General features: G+C 37.5%; 2 protein-coding genes across 3 annotated transcripts; both read right to left on the bottom strand.

Moving 5' to 3' along the window:
- Nucleotides 1–2900: 2900 nt before the first annotated feature.
- Nucleotides 2901–6614, bottom strand: LOC103449925 (uncharacterized). 2 transcript variants are annotated; one of them, XM_008389252.4, is made up of 4 exons: nucleotides 5885–6614; nucleotides 4692–5657; nucleotides 3684–3731; nucleotides 2901–3613 (listed from the first exon to the last, which is right to left on the bottom strand). In XM_008389252.4, exons 1-4 carry the CDS (start codon nucleotides 6083–6085, stop codon nucleotides 3173–3175), a joined length of 1656 nt encoding a protein of 551 aa, XP_008387474.3. In that variant the 5' UTR covers nucleotides 6086–6614; the 3' UTR covers nucleotides 2901–3172. The 2 variants fall into 2 exon arrangements, with proteins under 2 accessions (XP_008387474.3, XP_070668127.1); XM_070812026.1 differs by having other exon boundaries at nucleotides 6410–6583.
- A 4197-nt stretch (nucleotides 6615–10811) lies between these two features.
- LOC139191175 (uncharacterized) lies at nucleotides 10812–11186 on the bottom strand. The gene has a single exon (XM_070811740.1). The coding sequence runs from the start codon at nucleotides 11184–11186 to the stop codon at nucleotides 10812–10814; it is 375 nt and encodes a 124-aa protein (XP_070667841.1).
- Between the last annotated feature and the right edge of the window lie 10500 nt (nucleotides 11187–21686).

Here is a 21686-nt window from a genome sequence, read left to right as displayed (position 1 = left end):
GTCTTTTAAAAATTGTGGACTTATTTCTGTTTGATTAATGTCACTTTTAGTGTCCTTTAATTTCTTAAGGCTTTTGGGTTGTCTCAAGTGTTTAAAACAACTTTATTTAAGTTGTTGGATGTTTCAATTGTAATCATCTTTCAATCAATTAACCAAATTATACTTTTGAATTTCTATCAAACTAGTGGACTCCATAATTTTATTCTTCAAGGATTTACGCTTGAAATCCTTGCTAGTTTTGTGTTGCGTCATTTATGGAAACATAGTTAAAGAGGGTTAAGCTATGGATGTTAGGGTCCAAAAATCTCACATGCAAGTTCAATTGCATCTTAAAGTCCAATTATCGCAAATACGTCATAAGTCGAGCCTAAATTCATGCAAAAGTGCTAAACGAGAGGTTTGCATATGTACAATCACGTCGTGCAAATAAAATAATAATTTACAAATTGGACGTTTGTATAAACGTGTCAAGTCCATGCAAACCATGTATGTATTTATTGTGTCAAGCCATATTATAATATTAACGTTATCATAAACTAATATAATCAGCCTACATGCTTAAATGGGCCCAAGCCACAAAACGGGGCTTGCCATGTGGATTGTGATGTTGATGATTAAGGAAGTTCATTGGGCCTATGTAGATTTAGGGTTGTGGAAGATTTTTGGGTTGCTTGGAAGCACCAAAAATCCGAGCCCATAGTTCTAATTCCATGTGGGAAAGTTTGAGAGAGCAAAGCCCCATCATCCTTTTCCTTATAAATCAAATAGGACACTTAGGAAACAACCAAAATTCAAAGTTGAGCCGTCCAAATCCAAAACAAGATCACATTTTGACCTAGAGTCGCGCGCCTCATTATTTAAGTAGAGAAAAAATCTTTCCCTTCCAAGCTTATGTAGGAAAACGAGAGAGAAAATAGAGAAGATCGTTGTCAAAGATGGAATCTATGGAACGGTGAAGGAAGAAAGAACTCTATGCAGGTTGTTCAACCTAGGTTTGCAATGCTATCAGCCTCCTACAACGCTATACCAAAAGAGGGCCTTATGACTCCAACCATGGAAAGAGAAGGAGATGATTGAGTAAAAAGGGAAGAAGAGAGGAAACCATGGGATTCCCTAGCTGGAACTTGTATGAATCCTTACATCTATAAATTAAAGAGGTCAGTACGTTAAAAACAACAAGAAGGAGAGAAGAGAACACACCAAGCAGAGCAAGCTTTCTATAAGTGTAGGAAACCCTAGTTCTTAAAGGATAAGCTTTCCTTTCATCCTAACTTTTCCTACAAGCTTCCTTAGTTCCTGTAAAACTACTAAAACATTGGAAACCCTAGATTAGTCATCCTTAATCATGCAAGCAAGCACATGCTCTCTGTGTGTCTCTCTCACTAAACCAGCAAACTTCTAACTTCCACGCAACGCTTCACTCAGACAACTTACAATTTATTGTAATCATTCAATCATTGTTAAAATGGAGTCATTCATTCAACTGAATGCTTCCTAAGACACGCTAATTGTTTCAAAGTATTTCAGGACTTGGTAATGGAAACGAACTAGGGGAGTTGAGTGTTTTCCTCCTAGGCCCAAATCCAACTCGATTAAAAGATCCCTAACAATAGATGTGTCAATCAGTAATAGAAGCCATAGAGAGGCACACACACAAAATGGGTGCAGAAGATTTGAACTCTATTCATTCACATGGTAGAATGTTTTGCACAGCAAAACACTCACATGTTGTAGAGATTTTTTCGTATGTCCGAAACATAAGATGATGCGCCACATGTAATAATTGAAATAGAGAAAGACTAAAAAATTTATTATTTTTTTACTTATATAATAGCATGTGGTATATAAGCTTGTGTGCCAAATATATGAAAAAATAACTCTTCACATGGATATCAACATTTTTGTATTCAAATGTTTTTAATCAATGGTAGGCAAAAAGTAGAACGTTGTTTTCACGGCAAAAGCACTCTCTGCCCACATGGGAGACCCCAACATTTTGTTATCATGTCCTTTTTTATTTAACTGAGAAGTTCTCAAGTGAAACTTGTCCTCAAATCTAATTTGTATTCTTAAAACAAAGTTTGTTCGAAGGATTTAATTGCACATAATTATCAATATGATATTCTTCATACGTCAATGTTCCTTATGTAGTTTAGGGAAAAAAAATATCAAACTCTTGTTAAGCTAGTTATCGAACTCAGTTTTGATTGAATTTTTCCTTTAAAATCCCTCCAATTTGGACAAGTGCGTGTGTAAATATGGCTTAATTAAATAGCTTGAATAACTTAAGAGATTTTAGGTTCGATTCTTGTTAAAGATAGATTTAAATCACATTATTGCTGGCCCATTGTGAGGGCTCATTCCTCACCCCTTTAGTGTAGCTAATATCGGTTGTCAAAAAATAAAATAAAAATACAAAAACAACTTGAATAGCTTGACAAGAGCTATATATTTTACCCCATCAGAACAAAATTAGACAGAGTGTTGGATAAAAAGTTTGATTTGCATCCAAATTACCAATGTGACTAAGATTGACGTATGAAGCATACCAAATTATTAGAATTATTAATTTGTACAATTTAGCCTCATGATAATATCATAATGATTAGATAATATATGCGTCTCCTCCATTACAAACACCGTATCTTTACTCTATTGAAAATTCAACTTCTTAATCTCCATTTCCAGATCACCCATACAAAAAATATTCGAATTGGAGATTTGCTTACACATGTGTCAACAAAATAGATTGTTTGGTCATCTAAATGAATATGTTACTTAGTACTCAGATAGTCAGTTTGTTCCATATATCTAGATGCATAAACAAATTCCGGGTCAAATAATTTTTTGTACGGATAATATTGAAATGAAGATTAAGATATTTAACGATTATAAAAAGGTTGAAAGGTAAAACATTGTGGGATTTATATTTCAATAATCCCAATATCAAGATTGGCATTCAGTACATGAATCACATTAAAATGAATATTTCAGAGACAAGTGTTTTGCCAGCACAAGAATTAGGTGCCGATTCCATCCACGTCTCCTCCCATTCACAAATAATACGTTTGTAAGTCGAGCCTGAAGCAATCACACCTTGCCAGAAATTCCACAGCCGAACAAGAAATCTGATCAAAAGTCATATTCCGTAGATAAAAATTACACTACAGCTCTACCTGGATGAACTACTTCTGGCTGCCCTCGAGGGTTTACTACTAGATGGGACATCTTTGACCGGTTTAGAATCGGAACTAATGGCAATATTTCCCAATCCAACTTCCATTGCCTCCCTTTCGTTTTTTTCCCTCTGGTTTTCTTCAGTCGTGTCACTGTCCACTCCTAGCTTTTTATCAGAAGCTATAGATGGTTCCAATAGTCGAGGACCTGCACTGATCCATGGATGAAGAAGGCACTGTGCAGCAGTAGGCCGTTTCTCAGGGACAAAATCGAGGATGGGAATGAGAAAGTCAGCCAATTCACTTGCATCTTTCTCGCTGAATTCATACTTTTCTACCAGAACCTTATTCAGGGGCCAAAAGCGCAAGCGGCGAATGTGCCTCAAATCACCGTATCTATTAAAGTAATCTCTGGAATATCGACCACCCAAGGCAATCTGCAGTTTACAAATTTAAGTTAGATGAAGTTCAGTTTAATTTCAATAGTGGGGTTTACAAATTTCTCACCTTTCGTGGCATCATTCCAAGAAGCTCCATCATCAATGCTAAGTGATCCTGAAAAAATCGAGATAAGATTACTAGGTAATAAAATATAGACAAAGTAGAAAGCATCAGCGGAGGTTCAAATGCTTGAGATCATTGAAGAAGTCAATAAAAGGACTCACAGAAAAATCGATAATAAAATACAAAAGAGTACTCTATTTAATCAAAAACACTGAAAATATTCAGCTAAATGTTTAAGGACCAACAGTCAACCAAGGCATGTAGAGAAAAATACTAAAATAAACAGCTTAAAGCTATTGTAATCTATCGACAACAGTCAGCAGAGACTGCTGAGTCACTATATGTATATGGTCAGCCAAGTTGTATAGGAGCTCATACTCTAATATATTCATATGTAGAGATTCTCAATAACCGCTAACAGTGCACTTCCTATGGTTATTTCTACCGATGCCAATAGGAAGTTTTTAATGTAGCAATCAAAACTATGGGTGCATGATTATGTGAACAGAAAACACACTTATAGATGAAGAGTTCTACATTAATAGCCCTACTAAAAATGTCTGAATACATATAGTAGGTTGATGATTGTATTGGAAAGGAGTATTAAAATGTTATCAATGGTACAACTCTCTGTCCATTAAAACAAAATCATGACGAGCACTCAGTCAGTCATACATTCTTTTCGAATGAATCCTTTTCCTACCCATGTTCTTCAAAAACTCTGTTTCCAAAAGATTATCTCAGTCACAAAACGTGTTCATTCGTGTACCTTATTCTTGCCAACTATCATTGATATCTTATTAACTGCAAATATGCATTACCAGCTGTTTACAGTATATTAGATGTATTATTCAAACATATGGGAGCAGGCGGGCAGGGGAATAAAAGTAATATTGGACGTTTTAATGGAATCATGATTTTAACTGTTCCTTGTGTGAGTGTGATAGCGAGGGTGCCCATACACAGAGTCAAGCAACAACTGAAAATTATAGTCTACGGATACATCCATACCTCATCCCTATCAAAGTTGTCACCACTGTGGGGATCAAAGAGCACATCACCAGTTGCAAGCTCAAAACAAATGCATGCAAAAGACCAAAGATCTGCGGAGGTAGAATATTTTGAGCCAAGGATCACCTCTGGGCACCTATACTGTCTTGTTTGGATATCGTTTGTGAACTGTTTGTACGTCCAACATGCATTCCCAAAATCAACCAATTTGCACTTCAGGTCAATTGATGCCAACAACTTCCGCCTTGTGGTGCGATTGCCTCTCTTACTACCCTGACTTCCTGGACGAGATCCATTTGGTCCATCAGCATCTGATGATCTATCCGCTTTGACAGAACTAGTAGTCTGCTCTTCGACAGAACACACATTAAATCTTGTGTTAAGAGATGCCTCTACCTCGGCGGATGTTTCTACATCAGCATCAGCTTCATCTCTATCCGCGCACTCTTGAGCTGCACGCTTTGCCTTTCTTCTAATCTTTTTCTTCTGGTTCCGAGACATATCCCCATTTAATGCTTTTGCATACCCCGACTCCGATGCATCCTTGTCTTTACCATTTGGAAGAATAAGAGGTGCTCTTGAATTTGTCGGATCCTTGAGCGGGTCTATCATTGACATCAACAAGATATTCTCCGGCTTCAAATCAGTGTGTATAATGGAAAGCTGTCTGTGCAAATAATCCAATCCAATCAAAACATGATAACAAATCTCCTTAACCATACGTAATGGCACTCCCCGGTAATCACTGTACTTAATAAGCGTCAACAGATTATCACCCAAGTACTCAAAAACCATACAAACATGTTGCCCATTTGGTCCCGAATGCTTAAAATGGTCCAGAAGCTTCACCACGCATTTTTTATCATCCGGGTCTCCCTCTGCAATCTGTTTCAAGATGGTTATCTCATCCATGGCCGCCTCGGTATAGTGGTCAGCACTCTTTTGCACTTTCAGAGCAACAAACCTCTGTCATTTTTGTGCAATTCAACACCCACCCAACAACAACAAAAAACCCATCATTAATCCTCCATTAACTTACTTCAAACTGAGCATCTCAAAGATTAAAGAAACCAAGAACAAGAAGAAAATTTCAATTATTTTCCCCTACATTTTCAAAATCCTAATAGCTATAACCTCAGATCAAAAAGCAATAAAATGCAATGTCGTAAAAAGCGAGGAGAGGGAGAGAGTACAGAGTGTTGGGTGTCCCAGGCGAGCCAGACGGTGGAGAAATGGCCCCAACCGAGCTTGGTCTGAACGACATACCGTCCGCTCTTGAAAGTGTCACCGATTCGAACGGCGTGGTAGCCGCCGCGCCGGTAGTCTTCGGTGCCTTCGTCCTCCGAGGTGTAGTCGCTGCTCTGACTCCGATCGTCGCCCTGGTTATCCCCCATGTTGTTCCTCTTCCACCTCGCCCGATCCACTACAAAATCCGATCTTTCTAGGGTTTTTGGGTTCCCAATTGGAAATTGCGATTTGGGTAATGGTGAAATTTGAAATATATTTACTTACTTATATAAAAATATAAAAGGGTTTGTCTAGATTACTGAGCCAAGAGAGTTTGATAGTCTTCACAGTTTTTGTCTCAAGTGGTGGAGGGTTTACAACTTTATAAGAAAAGAAAAATGAAAATTTACAAGCAAAAAAATATGAGAAATTAAAAGAAAAAAAAAGTTTTGAAAACGAAAAAAAAAAGTGAAAATTGGGATTTGGATCACCTCTGCCATCGCCGTCCGGATCTTCTTGAGGTTCAGTGAGATGTCATCGTCGTCCTCGTCATTTTTCAGTGACAATCATCATCCATCTCACCTTTACCACCTTCTTTTTTCCTTTTTTTTTCTTTTCATAAATATAAATTTTGATGTTTTAGATTATTAGTTTGGTTTTTTAGTGTCCAGAAATCTAATTGGACCAACAAAAAAAGAATTAGAAAATGCGTATCTTTGGTTTAAAAGTCAAATCAATATTGAATTATTTTAATTTGTTGACAAATAAATAAACAGCTATGATGACCTCCTCTATTTTACTCTGACACGAAGGAGGGGTTGGCGGCATAGAGAGACAATAAAGAAGGCGATGTGTTTATAGGGTTACGTAGAGGTTGTGTTATTTTTCATACGTAGTGTCTTTATTTATAGTAATAAAAGAGAGAATAATCATTCTCTTTCAAAAATTAAAAGTCCTAATAGGCAATAATAACTAGTATCAAATCTAATTTAGGATTTACACAATCACACTTGAATACAAAGTTTATAACACTCCCCTTGAGTGTGTAAATACTCAAGTAAATTTGGCATTATGTAGAGTTGAGGAAGTCGACTCATAGGCACTGATTCTATGAACACGCTAGTCTCAAAAAAGGTAGGAACTTGCATAAGGAACTAAATCTCACAAAAAACCTATGGCATTGGCTATGGTAAAAACCCAAATAGGGACAAAATCTATAATCTAAAGAAAAATGCATGGGAAATGCCAAGTCAAATGAAACGTCTACAGGACGTCATCAGAGATATGATCCACCTAAGGTGGTGCATCGTCAAAACCTCATTAGGTAACAAAAACCAAATGGAAAAAATGCTCCTAATCGTAGGGGAAAATAGTACATTAAGATCAAGCAAGTATACTTCAGGATTCTCCCCCTGAGTTTGACACAATTTCAAAGAGAACTAACAATGTTACAACTCAGAAAGTTTACGCATACCAATTCCTTGAACAAGCTTCTGAAACGTCGCATTCGGTAGTGGTTTGGTAAAGAGGTCGGCCAAATTCTTGTGAACAGATTTGCGTGACTTCAATCTTCTGATGTTTTTGTTGTTTATATAAGAAAAAGAACTTCAGCACAACGTGCTTGGTGTTGTCTCATTTGATGTAACCCTTCTCGAGCTATTTGATGCATACTGCATTGTCTTCATAGATCGTTGTCGAGACGTCAACACAACAACGAGATAAAGATCGCAGGAGCTTCAAAATAGGCCCGCAACTGCTATCAGCCAGAAGCATTCTCGAGTTGCTTCATGTAAGGAGAGAATTTCAGCATGGTTAGATGAAGCGGCAATTAAGGTATGTTTAGTTGACCTCCAAGAGATTACGATGCCTTTAACGGTAAAGACCTAACCCTTTTGAGAGTGTGCCTTGTGCGAATCAGATAATTATCCTACGTCGGTATAACCAATAAGGTGAGAATCGACTCGAGATAAGAAGGGTGTGACATCACTCGAGAACCTATAGGGATAAAACAGGCTCAGGTCCGTGGTACCCTTAAGGTAACAGAAGATGTCTTTAACACCAGTTTAGTGTCTACGTGGCGGTGCATTACTATATCTTGCCAAAAGATTAACAGCGAATGAGATATTGGGTCCAGTGCATTGAGCTAAGTATAATAGAGTGCCTATCGCACTTAGATAAGGAACTTTAGGCACCAAAATCTCTTCATCATCCGCCTTCTGACGGGATCTCGTTTTGTATTTAGCGATCAAACAACCATAGGAGTATCTGAAAGCTTCATTTTATACTCGTTAAAGCGGTGTAACATGTTTTGGATGTAGTTCGATTGATGTACTAAGATTCCATCTGAACAGTGCTCTATCTTAAGATCGAGACAGTATCAAGTCTTTCCTAGATCTTTCATCTCAAATTCCGACTTCAGGTGCGTGGTAGTTTTCGCGAGCTCTTTAGGAGTTCCAATGATGTTCATGTCATCGCCATAAACTGCAACAATCGTAAAACCAGAATATGACTTCTTAATGAACATGCAAGGGCATAGTTCGTTGTTCACATATCCCTGATTAGTTAAATATTCACTTAGACGGTTATACCACATTCTTCCAAATTGCTTTAAATCTGACTAAGCAGTGCGAGGATCTAAATAAGACAAAGTAGGAGTAGTCCACGATAATTCACGTCGTTCTTCAAGAACGTTAACATTCTTATCTCCTCCTAATGACAGGAAAATTGTCTCATAGAAGTGACAATCCGCGAAATAAGCTGTAAACAGATCGCCTATCAAAGGTTCTAAGTAACGAATAATTGAAAGTGAATCATATTCGACATAGATTCTCATCATTCGCTGAGGCCCCATTTTTGTATGTAAGGGCAACGAAATCGGCTCATAGATCGTACAATAAAAAACATGCAAATGCGATATGTCGGGTTTGTATCTAGTAACCAACTAAAAGGCACTATATGGTTGGGTCGCAATAGGCCTCAGGCGGACCAACATGGCTATGTGCAATATTGCATGGCCCCAAGCAGGGATCAGGAGCTTGGTATGTATGACTAACAATCAAGCAATCATTTCTAAGCGCTTAATGAATGCCTTTGCCAGACCGTTCTAGGTGTGAACATAAGGTACTGGATGTTCAACTTTAACCCTAACTGACATGTAATAGTCATCAAAAGTTTTAGATGTAAATTTTCCAACATTATCCAATCAAATAGATTTGATCGAATAATCAGGATGGTGAGCCCTGAGCTTGATAACTTGAGCCAATAGTTTGAAGAATGCATCATTCCTTGTGGGCAACAAGCACATGTGTGATCAACGTGTGGAAGCGTCAACCAAAACCATAATATAGCTAAATGGTCCGTATGAAGGGTGAATCGATCCTCAAATGTCCCCCTGAATCCTCTGTAGAAAAATAGAAGGATTCGAACAAATCTTGTCATAAGAAGGATTAATAATAAGCTTTCCCATGGAGCAGGTTTGACATAAGATTCCTTGGGTCAAACCTAAACTTCGGGTTAGTGGATTTCAGTGTGATATTTTAAGGATACGACGCATTGCTATTCGTTTAGGGTGTCCCAAACCATCATGCCAAAGTGTAATTTTGTGCGCGGTCCCAAAGGTAGGTCGGCCACTTAATGGCTCTCTATTGGGCGTATGGTCGTAGTATACAGACCACTCGGGATACGCTTCATCTTTTCTAGAATACGCTTTTGGCCATATTTGTAGGAAATGATGCACATAAATTCAACTCCATTTTCTACATAGGTTTCAGCGTGATAATTATTATTTTTAATGTCCTTGGAACTCAATAACATTCTTCCAAAACATGGAGAATAAAGTGCCTCTTCAACGATCAAGATTGTACCATTGAACAACATTATATGTGCCTTATCGTATCTTTCGATCAGGTTGGATAGTTCTGAGAGGGTCGTTAAAGGTGCATTCTTAATTATGAAGTTAGTGAAATAGATGCGTTCACGGAAAACGGTGTGCGTGGTTGCAATATCTGCCAAACAACTAACTTTCCAACTAGTCATACCTAGGAATAAAAATTAATTTAAATTGGACACATGCATTCAAGTTCTAAAAACAAATATCCATTCAAAGTAATTTGAGTATTCAACGATGGTAATTAATTAAAAGCTTAATATCCAAAAACAAATCACCAACAATAATCCAAACATAAAGTAAAATTGTGCAAACTTAAACCAAAAAACAAAGGGGTTCGGCCACTAGGTGGAATTCGGCCCCATTGTTCCAAAAGTCAACTAAAAATAGTTCATGTCTAAGATTCTAATCTTCCATAGGGGTGATAACCTCCTGAAAGTCAGAAACCTCCATCTTGGTACTCTCTGGTTCATCCACTTGCATAAAGTTTGATTTAAACTTCTTACGACGAGAATGATATTAAGCTACAACTTTCTAGGGAGTATGGCAAACACGGGACCAATGGTCATTTGAACCACAGCGATAACACATGTCTACATGCATGGTTTCAGGTGTTTTACTCTTATTCTTGAAGTTTGGGGCCCTGAGAGTGAGATTAGGGCGCTTTTGGGCTCTGTTTCCTCCCTTAAATGGGCCTTGGCTCTATTAACCTTGATGAGGTGGCTTCTGGCCGCCCTTACCACACCTATGTTGGCATAGGCGTTGGTTGGTGCTATAATGTGCTTCAAGCACAACAGTCACCCCAGTAGGTCGAGCTTGATGATTTTTCATCAATAGCTAATTCTGCTTTTCAGCGATAAGTAAAATAGAGATTAAATTTGAAAACTTAGTAAACTTCTGAGCCCTATATTATTGTTGCATGACAATATTAGTGGCAAAGAAGGTCGAATAGGTCTTCTCCAGAAGATCCTCTCCAGTCAAAGGTCGTTACATAACTTAAGAAGTGATCAGATTCGACAAACTTTAGAATTATACTCATTCACAGACTTAAAGTCTTGGAAGCGTAGATGCTGCCAGTCATGTCCTGCTTTAGGCAAGAAGATGTCATTTTGGTGATCAAAGCGATCAATCAAAGTGACCCAAAGTGGTAGTGGATCTTTCTCAGTAAAGTACTCGATTTGCAGTGCATCATGAATGTGTCTTCGGATGAAGATCATGGCAGTTGCTTTCTCAACTTCCCCAACCGGGTTGTTCATCTCATCTTCAATGGTGGGACGCAAATTCTTTGCATTGTGGTAAAGCTTCACATCTTGGACCCACTTGAGGTAGTTTCTTCCATAGACTTCTAAAGTGGTGAAGTTGAATTTGTTCAAATTTGACATGTCCCTACCACAAAATAAATGGACAAGACTGTGGTTAGTGTAATGGAGAAAAAAAAAATCAATCCATTCACATATGAGTAGAACATTTAGGTTTTCAAATTAAGACCATGCGGCCCAGGTCCAAAAATATGGGCTAGGTATATGGGTAGTAGGCCCAAGAAGCCCAAAAAAGAGCTCTAATTTGGCACGGTGATGAGCAAGCTAGGACTGCAGGTCTTATACGAATGTGTGCTCTGTTGCTTCGCAGTGTCTGTGTACCTGGGGGACGTAATCCTATGCGTCGCGGCATAGGGGAACATCACAACCAAGGGGTTGTGATGAGGTGTGAGTCGGTTCAGGTGCACCGACTCACCAACTTTGGCCTGGGATCTGGTGTGGGTCTATGCACAAGGACACCATAGCTCTACGGGCTGGTGTCACGTTTGGGCCGTTGTAGACAAGCCCAAAAAAAAATCTTAGGCCGAGAAAACCAAGGCCCAATTAGGCTCAAGTTTGAAGCAAAAAACACCCCAGTTACGCTGGGTGTTGTCACCAATGACAAAGGTCGGTGTCGCTGCTTCAGGTGATCATGTTTTGGAAAAAAAAATCTCTAGGCGAGTTCGTTTAACGGGGATCACAAATATGAGCAATGATAGAAAAAAAATCTCAACGTTTCAACAACAAAACCCTAGAAATTCAAATCAGAATTTCAAAAAAAATCCGACGAGATTCGAAGGATTCTTGGTCAATTGACGTTGGTGGACGAGCTTTCAGCCTTCAAGACAGTGACCCAAGGTCAAGGTTGGGCTACAGGCCCATCTATGATGATGGAGACGCCATGGAAAACGTCAGGTTTTTTTGGGTTTCAAACAACGAGCCTATGACTCCGGCTTCATGGTCTTGCAGCTCGACTTAGCCACACAGGCTGCAAGCCTAGTGCTGGTGGCTCGACGTGGTGTGGCTTGGAAGCCAACTGGTCGCGGTGTGGGATGGTGATGAGGTTGGTTTTGATAAACCCTAATTTTATTTATTTTTTTAATTTCCAGATTATAAATTAGTTCAATTGCATGCATATTAAACATACAATTTAATGCATGAGCATATATTTGATGCAATTCATGGCAAATATCAAATTCACATAATTCAAAAATTATGGATATAAGGCATACACAATTTATGTAGAATCTAAAATTCGAAGAACGTAAAGTTGAGTTATGCATTATGGTGAATGTTCATACTATCGGGATTGCAAAAATATCGAGATAAAAACCGTTGTTTTGAAAGAACCTAATTATGTGATGACATTGATGAATTGGTTTGATGCAAAAGACTTCCATGTCAAGTTCCTAAGCGCATTGGTAGAAGCATGCTAATAACGTGTTATGGCTTATTTTAATTTGAAAGGGGAAAGGGGACCGACACACAGAGAGAGATGTGTTTGTAAGATTGTGTAGATGATGTGTTATTCCCCTAACACAATGTCTTTATTTATAGTAATAAGGAAGGGAAGAATCCTTCTCCTCCAAGGAATGCAAGTCCTAATAGGGAAGAATAACTGGTATCAAATATAATCTAGGATTTACACAATCATACTTAAATAAGAAGTTTATAACACTCATTTCTTTACCTTTTTTTTTTCCAAACGATAGATTTTGTTAGATTAGCCATCGACGAGGTTTGAACTCACGCCATCATGCAAGGACTCAACATCTTTCCACCACTCTTTCTTTACCCCACCTCTATTTGAATAGAAATTTTAAGGGATAATCTTAGTTTACTAGTTTGAAGTTTCTTGATTTTCAACATTTGTTTCATTAAGTATTTTTTTCATCCCAAAATGGTATCTGTAATCATAATTTTGTGTAGAAAATGACTTTCCTTAATTAACAAATGAGTAGTAGTACAATGTAGAAACTGATTTTCCTTAACAAGTGAGTAGTTGTACAATATTTATACAAGGATTACAATAGTAACTATTATCACTTAGTACTATGGTTTAGTGGTATTCCTCTTCGTTTATAAGTCAAAGGTCTTAGGTTTGATTCTCGCAAAAGGCGAATTTGAACCATATTTTTGCTAGCCAATTGTGAGACTAATTCTGCCGCATCCTCCTTAGTATAAATACTATCGTTTGTTCGAAAAATAGTATCAATCCTATACTAATGGAGTAAATTACAAATGAATGGCATAACGGAAAGTGGTTATAATCCATAATGAATTGGCATTGAATTGGTATTAAGTGTGTAACTCTCTAACACTCTCTTGCAAACTTGACGGCGGTGAGTAGACAAGTTTGGAAATAAGACGGTGAGCTGATTTGATGGAAGACCCTTAGTAAAAACATTCGCAAGTTGTTGTGTAGAGGGAATAAATTGTACTCAATGACTTTCATTGGCAACTCGTTCACGAACAAATAGTCAATTCCAATATATTTGGTTCGAGAATGAAAAACCGGATTGGTTGCCATGTAAGTGGCAGACAGATTATCGCAATTTAGCATAACTAGTCTAGAAAGAGGATATTGAAGTTCACGTACAAGGCCTTGAATCCAAATTGTATCAGCACAAGCATATGCAAGAGCACGATATTCGGCTTCCGCATTAGATTGAGAGACAATACAATGTTTCTTAGTACTACATATGAGATTAGGACCCAAGAAAATATAGTACCCAACAGTGGATCGATGGGTGTCAGGGCACCTCGCCCAATCTGCATCTGAGTAAGCAATAATAAGGATGGAAGAATTGTGGGAGCGTCAGAGTAATAATCCATGACCAAGAGTACCTTTAAGATAATGTTGTACACTTTTCACAACCTCAAAATGTGTATCACTATGAGAACTCGTAAATTGAGAAACATGTTGCACGACATATGTTATGTCCGAATGAGTGATTATTAGATATTGAAGAGCGCTTATAAGTTGATGATACGGCGTAGGATCAAGAAGAGTCATACCGTCAGTGCGGGAAGCAGAAGTTTGTGTGGCCATCGGAGTTGAAAAAGGCTTGCATTCCAAAAGCTTACTTTTCTTAATTAAGAAGATTAATGGTATATTTATTCTGAGTGGGGCTAATAGAATCAGACAAGTGAGACACTTCAATGCCAAGGAAATAACTAAGGGTTCCCAAATCTTTAACTTCAAATTCAACACCAAGCAAATGAATAAAAGTAGAAAGACGACATGAACTACTACTCGTAAGCACAATGTCATCAACGTAGAGAAGCAGAATCATGATATGAGAATCATCACAATATATGAACATGGATGAATCAGAATGACTTTGCAAAAAACCAACTTAAATAAGAAAAGCACTAAATCTGTGAAACCACGCAGGGAGCTTGCTTGAGTCTGTAAATGGCTTTATGAAGCTGACAGACATAGCCAGGCCAAAATGGATCAATGAAGCCAGGAGGCTAGAACATACAAACTGCTTTAAACAAATAACCATGTAAAAAGGCATTCTTAACATCAAGTTGGCGAATTGTCCACCCATATGAAATAGTAATGCCCGATACCGTTTGAATAGTGGTCGGCTTAACCACAGGATTGAACGTATCAAAATAATCAACCTCGGACTATTGATGAAATCCCTTAGTGACCAAACCTGCTTTATAACATTCAACGAAGCGCCATATTGTCTTTCACCTTGAAAACTACATCCCACGGTGTTATAGTGAGAAGAATAATGGACTAGAGACCAAGTGCCTTGTTTAAGCAGGGGCATTAAACTCACCAATCATTGCATGGCGTCAGTAGGGAGATTTTGAGGCCTGGGTATAACACATGGGTTCGATTTCAGATTCGACAATGGCCATAAAGCTTCTGGAATGGGGTTACGAATCGAGTAGTGGGACTAGAACTTGGGATTAGGTTTGAAGATCCTAGACCAATATTGTGTTTGAATAAGATTGGTACGACCCATGGTTGATGCAAACGTGGCCTTAGATGGATAATGGACATAATGTGGGCGCCAGAAGTCTGTGAGGCAAAGGCACGATTAGCAGCAACGAGATCAGTGGCAGGTATGAGTTCGACATTGAAGAGCAGTTCGTAGTGGCAGTTAAAGTCTTGGTTGTGGGGGACAGAGATGTTGATAGGTGCAGTATTAAAAATTTGCTCAGCGAGAGGAGGCACATTTTCTGAAGAAGATGGGCATTCCATGTGTTCTGGAGGTATGAATGACGCAAGAGGCAAACGAGAAAATGATGCAGGTGGATAGGTTGTGACAACGGTTGTTGAGCCAGTGGGTAATAATGGTGGAGAAGACCCATTTACAAGTATAGAGACATAAGGTGATGGCCCAATAGGTACAAATGCAAGGTCTGATGTTGGAGAAAGAAAGACTTTAGCCACAGTGCACGAAAATGTATCCTCATGAAAGACAACATGATGAGATGTATAGAGTCGGCCAGTAGGTAGATGAAGACATCGATATCCACGGTAATGGTCATTGTAACCTACAAAAATACAAGCTAGAGAACATGGTTATAATTTGTTAGTTACATAATCACCAAGGAACGGGAAACATGCACATCCAAATGTGCGGAGAAGGGAACAATCAAGGTGTTTGCCATATAAACGGAAAAATGGAGAATTCCATTGGGGGACAGCATTTGGAAGACAATTGGCTAAATGGACAGTGGTACAAAGGGCCTCATCCCACAAATTGAAGGAGACTTGAGTTGTTAAAAGGAAGGTACCCATATCAGCAATATGCCAGCGTTTGCGTTTGACAATGCCATTTTGTTAGGGTGTATGTGACCAAGAAAGGCGATGGAGAATGCCTTTGGTGTCACAAAAATGTTTGAACGTCAAATTATCGAATTCTTTGCCTTTGCAATATGAACCTGTTTAAGTGCCATGGAAAATTAAGTTTCCACATAGGCAACAAATGTAGAGAAATGAGAGAACAATTTAGATTTTTGTCGCATCAGAAAGATCCATGTATAACGTGTAAAGTCATCAGTAAAGAGAACATAATATTTAAAACCAGAGATAGATGCAACATGAGACATCCAAATATCGGAATGAATTAATTCAAACGAAATAGTTACACTATGATCATGAGATGAAAAAAGAAAGATGCGTTGACTTAGCAAGTGCACAATGGCTACATTTATTGGAAGAGAAAGAAATATGAGATCCTAACAAAGAGTGAGAGACTCGTTTGTTGTCACGCCCCGACCCACGAATAGACTATTCACGAGTTAGGGTGTGAGTCATATCTTAGCTATAGAAATAAGGGTAGTTTTGATATAGGTGCCTCTTTTTTTAATTTCTTGGATTAAACATCTGCTCCTTTTAATAATTTAATTAAACATTCTTTCTACAATTAAGGTGCCACTTATTTTATAAGTAACATCCTTTTAATGCCATATTACACGATTTGCCATTATGAAAAAAGAAAGATGCGTTGACTTAGCAAGTGCACAATGGCTACATTTATTGGAAGAGAAAGAAATATGAGATCCTAACAAAGAGTGAGAGACTCGTTTGCTGTCACGCCCCGACCCACAAATAGACTATTCACGAGTTAGGGTGTGAGTCATATCTTAGCTATAGAAATAAGGGTAGTTTTGATATAGGCGCCTCTTTTTTTAATTTCTTGGATTAAACATCTGCTCCTTTTAATAATTTAATTAAACATTCTTTCTACAATTAAGGTGCCACTTATTTTATAAGTAACATCCTTTTAATGCCATATTACACGATTTGCCATTATGATGTACCTATAATTAATTAATAATTATCATGTTAATATCCCAAATCTCCTAAAATGTAGTAGATTAGTTTTAAAAATCTTAACACATCAAACCTGATCTAATTATGCTTCTAACGTGCATTTTATTCCTAACTCCATACCATACAAGTAACTAACGTTCTATCTTCTTCTACAACCATTAGCAAATTTTTTTTTTCATGTCATTGCTTTCCTCGATTGGCCGATCAAACCCTCTTTCGTTCTCCCTTGTTGGTCATATTCATTTCCTTCCTATTTCATTTTATGTACACCTCTTAATCTGAGTATCTATATCAAAGGGTATGCTTTTTGTTTTTGCACACTTTTTACCCATCTTTCCATATTTTTCACGTAACATGGTACATTTGGGAAATAGAATTTAGTGGTACATTTTCTTTTAAAGGATAATTTGGTACGTTTCAAACCAATATATTGGTACGTTTTAAGTTATAATGGGTACGTTTCAATTTAGCATCGGTACGTTTCAAGTTGTTATTGAATGTTTCAAGGTTTTTAATTTAGCATTGGTACGTTTCAAGTTGTTATTGGTACGTTTCAAATTGACCTGAATACATTTCAAATTGATTTCAATTTAAAATTCGCATTTATATATGAGTATGTTTCAAGTTGTTATTGAACGTTTCAAGGTGAAATTGGTACGTTTCAATTTAGCATCGGTACGTTTCAAGTTGTTATTGGTATGTTTCAAATTGACTTGAATATGTTTCAAATTGATTTCAATTTAAAATTCACATTTATATATCTCATACTGCCGAATAGCACTAATCTCAGTTCACGGACTCCAAACTCATCCTTTTTATCAACAACTTTTATATTTCAATAATAATTTTATGATGTGAACGAGCCAACAAAAGGGGTATAAACCTTGACACCAAAAAAAAAATTCAAAATTCAAAGTTTATAGATAACATTGGTGATTTAGTTAATAGCCATTAATAATATCCCTAAAAAAAAAAGGTATAAATCCTGACAAGCCAAAAAAATTCCCCTTATCAACTAAAACGATAAAGTGGGAAATCAACATATAGCATTTTTATTTTAAAAAATAAACTAATGAGTGACATGTAAATAAAATAAATTTAAAAATGATTAAGTGGACACTAGTTAAAGAGTCTTAATCAAATTTTTAAAAGAAACAAATGTTTAATAAAAATTATGTCAAAAAAGAATGGGAGATTCTAATTTTCCCTAGAAATAAATTATATAACCAAGATATGGTGAGGAAAAATGAAAATAAAAGTTATTTATAACTAAAACACAATACATCTTATAGCAAAATTTTACATAATAAACTCTTGAGTTTACTACATAAAGTTGATTGAATATGTGGCCAAATAAAATTAGCACACAAATTAATTCAAAACAAAAAGTACCAACTAAATAATAGTTATAATGTAACAATTCTTTCAATGTATAAAATATGAATGAATGTACTTACTCCCTTCTAATCCCACTAACATATTGTGAATCACTTAATTATTGGGGCTGGAGATGCAATCTTTAATAATTTCAGAATTTATCAATGGGTTAAAGTATGGCTCTAATTGAAATTGTGCTGGGATATATGAATGGGAATGTACCAAAACTGTGATGGGATATATGCTATTTATTTTGGGTTTTAACGTCTTTTATATTTAGTGTTTATTTATTTTGGTATTTTTTTTCCTCCTATTTATTTTAGATGTGATTATTTTAACGTCCAATTATATAGAAAAAAGTTGAAACATTTGATATATGTTAAACTGATCGTTGTGATATATTATTGTGCATTAATAGGATGGACGAGTTTAGTAGCCAATCTAGTACACCTACCGTCTTCAGTAACAAAAAACAAACAAGTTAAATCCCACCTACACCCTCTCAATTAGAAACTCCCTCAAACACCCAATCCCAATTAAATGAACAATATCTTCATTATGATTATTATAAACATGAGTATGATGATGCTCTTGATGTCGATGGTGATGTAGAATTCGAATCAGTATAGGAAGAACAAACTATGAAGAGGGCGGAGGTGGGAAGTTAAGGCCATCTTCAACTGAAGGGTTCAGAGGGTCAGAGGGCCGAAATTAGCCTTAAAACCGTCTCCAACTGAGGGCTAGGCCAAAGGGCTCGTGGACCCCACTAGACAAAAGGGCGAATCGGGCGGTCCAAATGAGCCAGCCAACTGGCCCTGGGCCAAGCTAAAAAATTTGAATCTTAACGGCTAGCTGTTATTTTTGAATTTTTTTTTACAGTTTTTTTTTTTGCCAAAAATTAAAAAGAATATTTAATTAAGGGCCAGAAAGGTGATTGGTTCTATGTGGGGATGTTGCTTTTATAAGCATGTTTGATTGCTCAAACCTCTCCCACAGCCAATGTGGGACAAATATAATGGGTGCCACACATGCAAGCTTTTGTTTGGTCAATTCTCTCCCGATGTGGGACAAATATAATGGGTGCCCCAAATATAAGCTTCCTATTAGAGATGGTAAATGTCCATTTATACATGTAACTATCTCAAACTAAGTTGTACTAGTAATTGGACACTTAAATTAAAAATTAATTTAACATACAACTGTTAACCGTCGAAAGTAGACATGAAATCGGCGCCAATTACTACGACGAAGTAAGTGTTTTCACAATTTATTTTAAATATATAATTATATTACATTTAATTTAAGTTGTTGTAGTTTTTAAATTTAAATAATAAATTATGTTTGGCCCTATGACCCTTTGGCCCTCGGTTGGAGATGGTTTTTTGTGACAGGGCTAAAACGAGCCCTATGGCTCTTTGGCCCTCAGTTGGAGATGGTAAGAAATATGGCCCTACACTGTTCATTAAAATATTAATTTCTTGGAGGGCCAGAAGGCTAAAACAAGCCTTCTGGCCAACCTTCGGTTAGAGATGGCCTAACAGACTAGGGGTAATAGAAGCAAGGGGCCAAGTTTGGTGTGGAAATGTGCAACTAAGCTTAAAGTAATCAATGCTATTGGGGTGAAAGTATGGCTAGTGAAATGCAATCTTTGCAAAACGCAAGTATTGATGGATTCAGCCAAACTTGGGACATCGAAAATTATGAACCACTTGAAGAAATTCTTCTATTCTCTACGAGGTTTTCGATTCGAAGCAACCATTGTTGACTCGAGTGAAGATGGGGCTTTTAAAAAAAATGAACATAAATTAAGAAGCCCAACCAACTTAATTGGGCTGTATTAAAAATGGGTCTTTACCAAATGAACCGAAAACCAAAAATATTTTGATTCTACCGACTTTCGGTAAACCCGAAATAATTGGTTTGATTTTTTTCTCTTCGTAAACTATTCGGTTTGGAACTGTGGATGCAAATTTCCGCCTTCTTCTTCTTGGACAAAATTGCACCTACAAAACAATTAACACCTTAGGTCAAGGCTAAGAGCCTCACGCACCCACGATGAATTAGGGGGGCTTTGGCCGAAGAACCTCCGATGCCAAAGTTAGAATTTAAAGAGAAAAGTATTGAGAGAGTTTTTGGGAGTTTTGCAAGAGTATGGAACTAGTCTTTCAAAGAAAATGGAGTTCTATTTATAGAGCATGGCCGACCCTTGGATGTTTTTTGGGGTGCAATGGTGATTAATTTGGTGATTAATGGATTAATTTAGAATTAATCCATTAATTAGCCTAATGAATTTAATTTATATGGAAGGTTTTGAAGGTTATGGAATGATTTCCTTGTAGAAGATATGGAGTAAAGATGGATGAGATAAATTTGAATTGTTACCTATTTTGGGCATTCTTGACTCGGTTGATGGATGATTCTCCATTGCTCGTGTGTAGGAAACCCAGTGTGTTTCAAGGGCAGATTTGTTCTCTTCACCTAAAAATCCACGTGTCGCCTCTTGATTATTTTTGGCTCCACAAATGCCCCCACACCTGCTAGGCTGCTCATAGGGAATGGCAACAGATGTAGAGATCTTCTTGCTCTAAGACTGCTTCATATTTTGATGTAGATTCCCTCTTTAATATGAAATTAGATCCTTCTAGGAAAGGGAAATAAATTTCTATCAAAGCCTATTTAACCCCACCTTAAGTGGGTTGTTAAATCAACTTTGGAGAGCGATTTATTATACCCTACAAGAGAGAGAAAGCTTAAGGATATTTGTTCCCCTCCCCTAGCAATCTTCTACACTTGCTTGTGCAAAGGACCATCTTTCGTTGCTTTCTTCGTCTTCTCCGTGCCGCACCGATGTAAGGAAAACTTAATTCTCCTTGTTTTCTTCTTAGAAGGTGCTGCCACTGGGCAACCGTCGGGGTGGTGCGGCACATCGGTTGGCAAGGGCCAGGAGTGGGCTTGTCATGGGCCAATGAGGTGGTGTGGCAGGGGCCATTGTTTGTGTTGCTCGGCATGATTGAAGCCAAGGATTAGCTCGACATAGGTCGAGGAAGTGGCATGGCATGGGCAATGGTTTAGGCTGCCATGTCTGGGTTGCTTACCAAAAATGAGGAAACTGCTTGAGTTTGATTTCTCAGCTGCTGTAGATGGAGCAGTTAAGGATAAAGCTGCCAAAATCGGAGCTGCTGAAGATGAAATGTCAGATGAGTGAACTGTTAAGTGCAAAAGTGGATGTTGCCCCTGACTATTTGCTGCCTAGTTGATCTTCAAGCATTTGATCTTTTAAGCCATGTGGCATTCTCGCACTGGAAAGCTTACCCAAATTGGTGTCGGGGAATTAGTTTACCCTTTCGCACTGGAGAGCAATTAGTTTACCATCTCGTGCTGAAGAGTAATTAGTTTACCCT

The sequence above is a fragment of the Malus domestica genome, chromosome 14 (assembly GCF_042453785.1).
Source record: "Malus domestica chromosome 14, GDT2T_hap1".
Lineage (NCBI taxonomy): Eukaryota > Viridiplantae > Streptophyta > Magnoliopsida > Rosales > Rosaceae > Malus > Malus domestica.
This window is presented reverse-complemented; position numbering and strand designations above follow the sequence as displayed.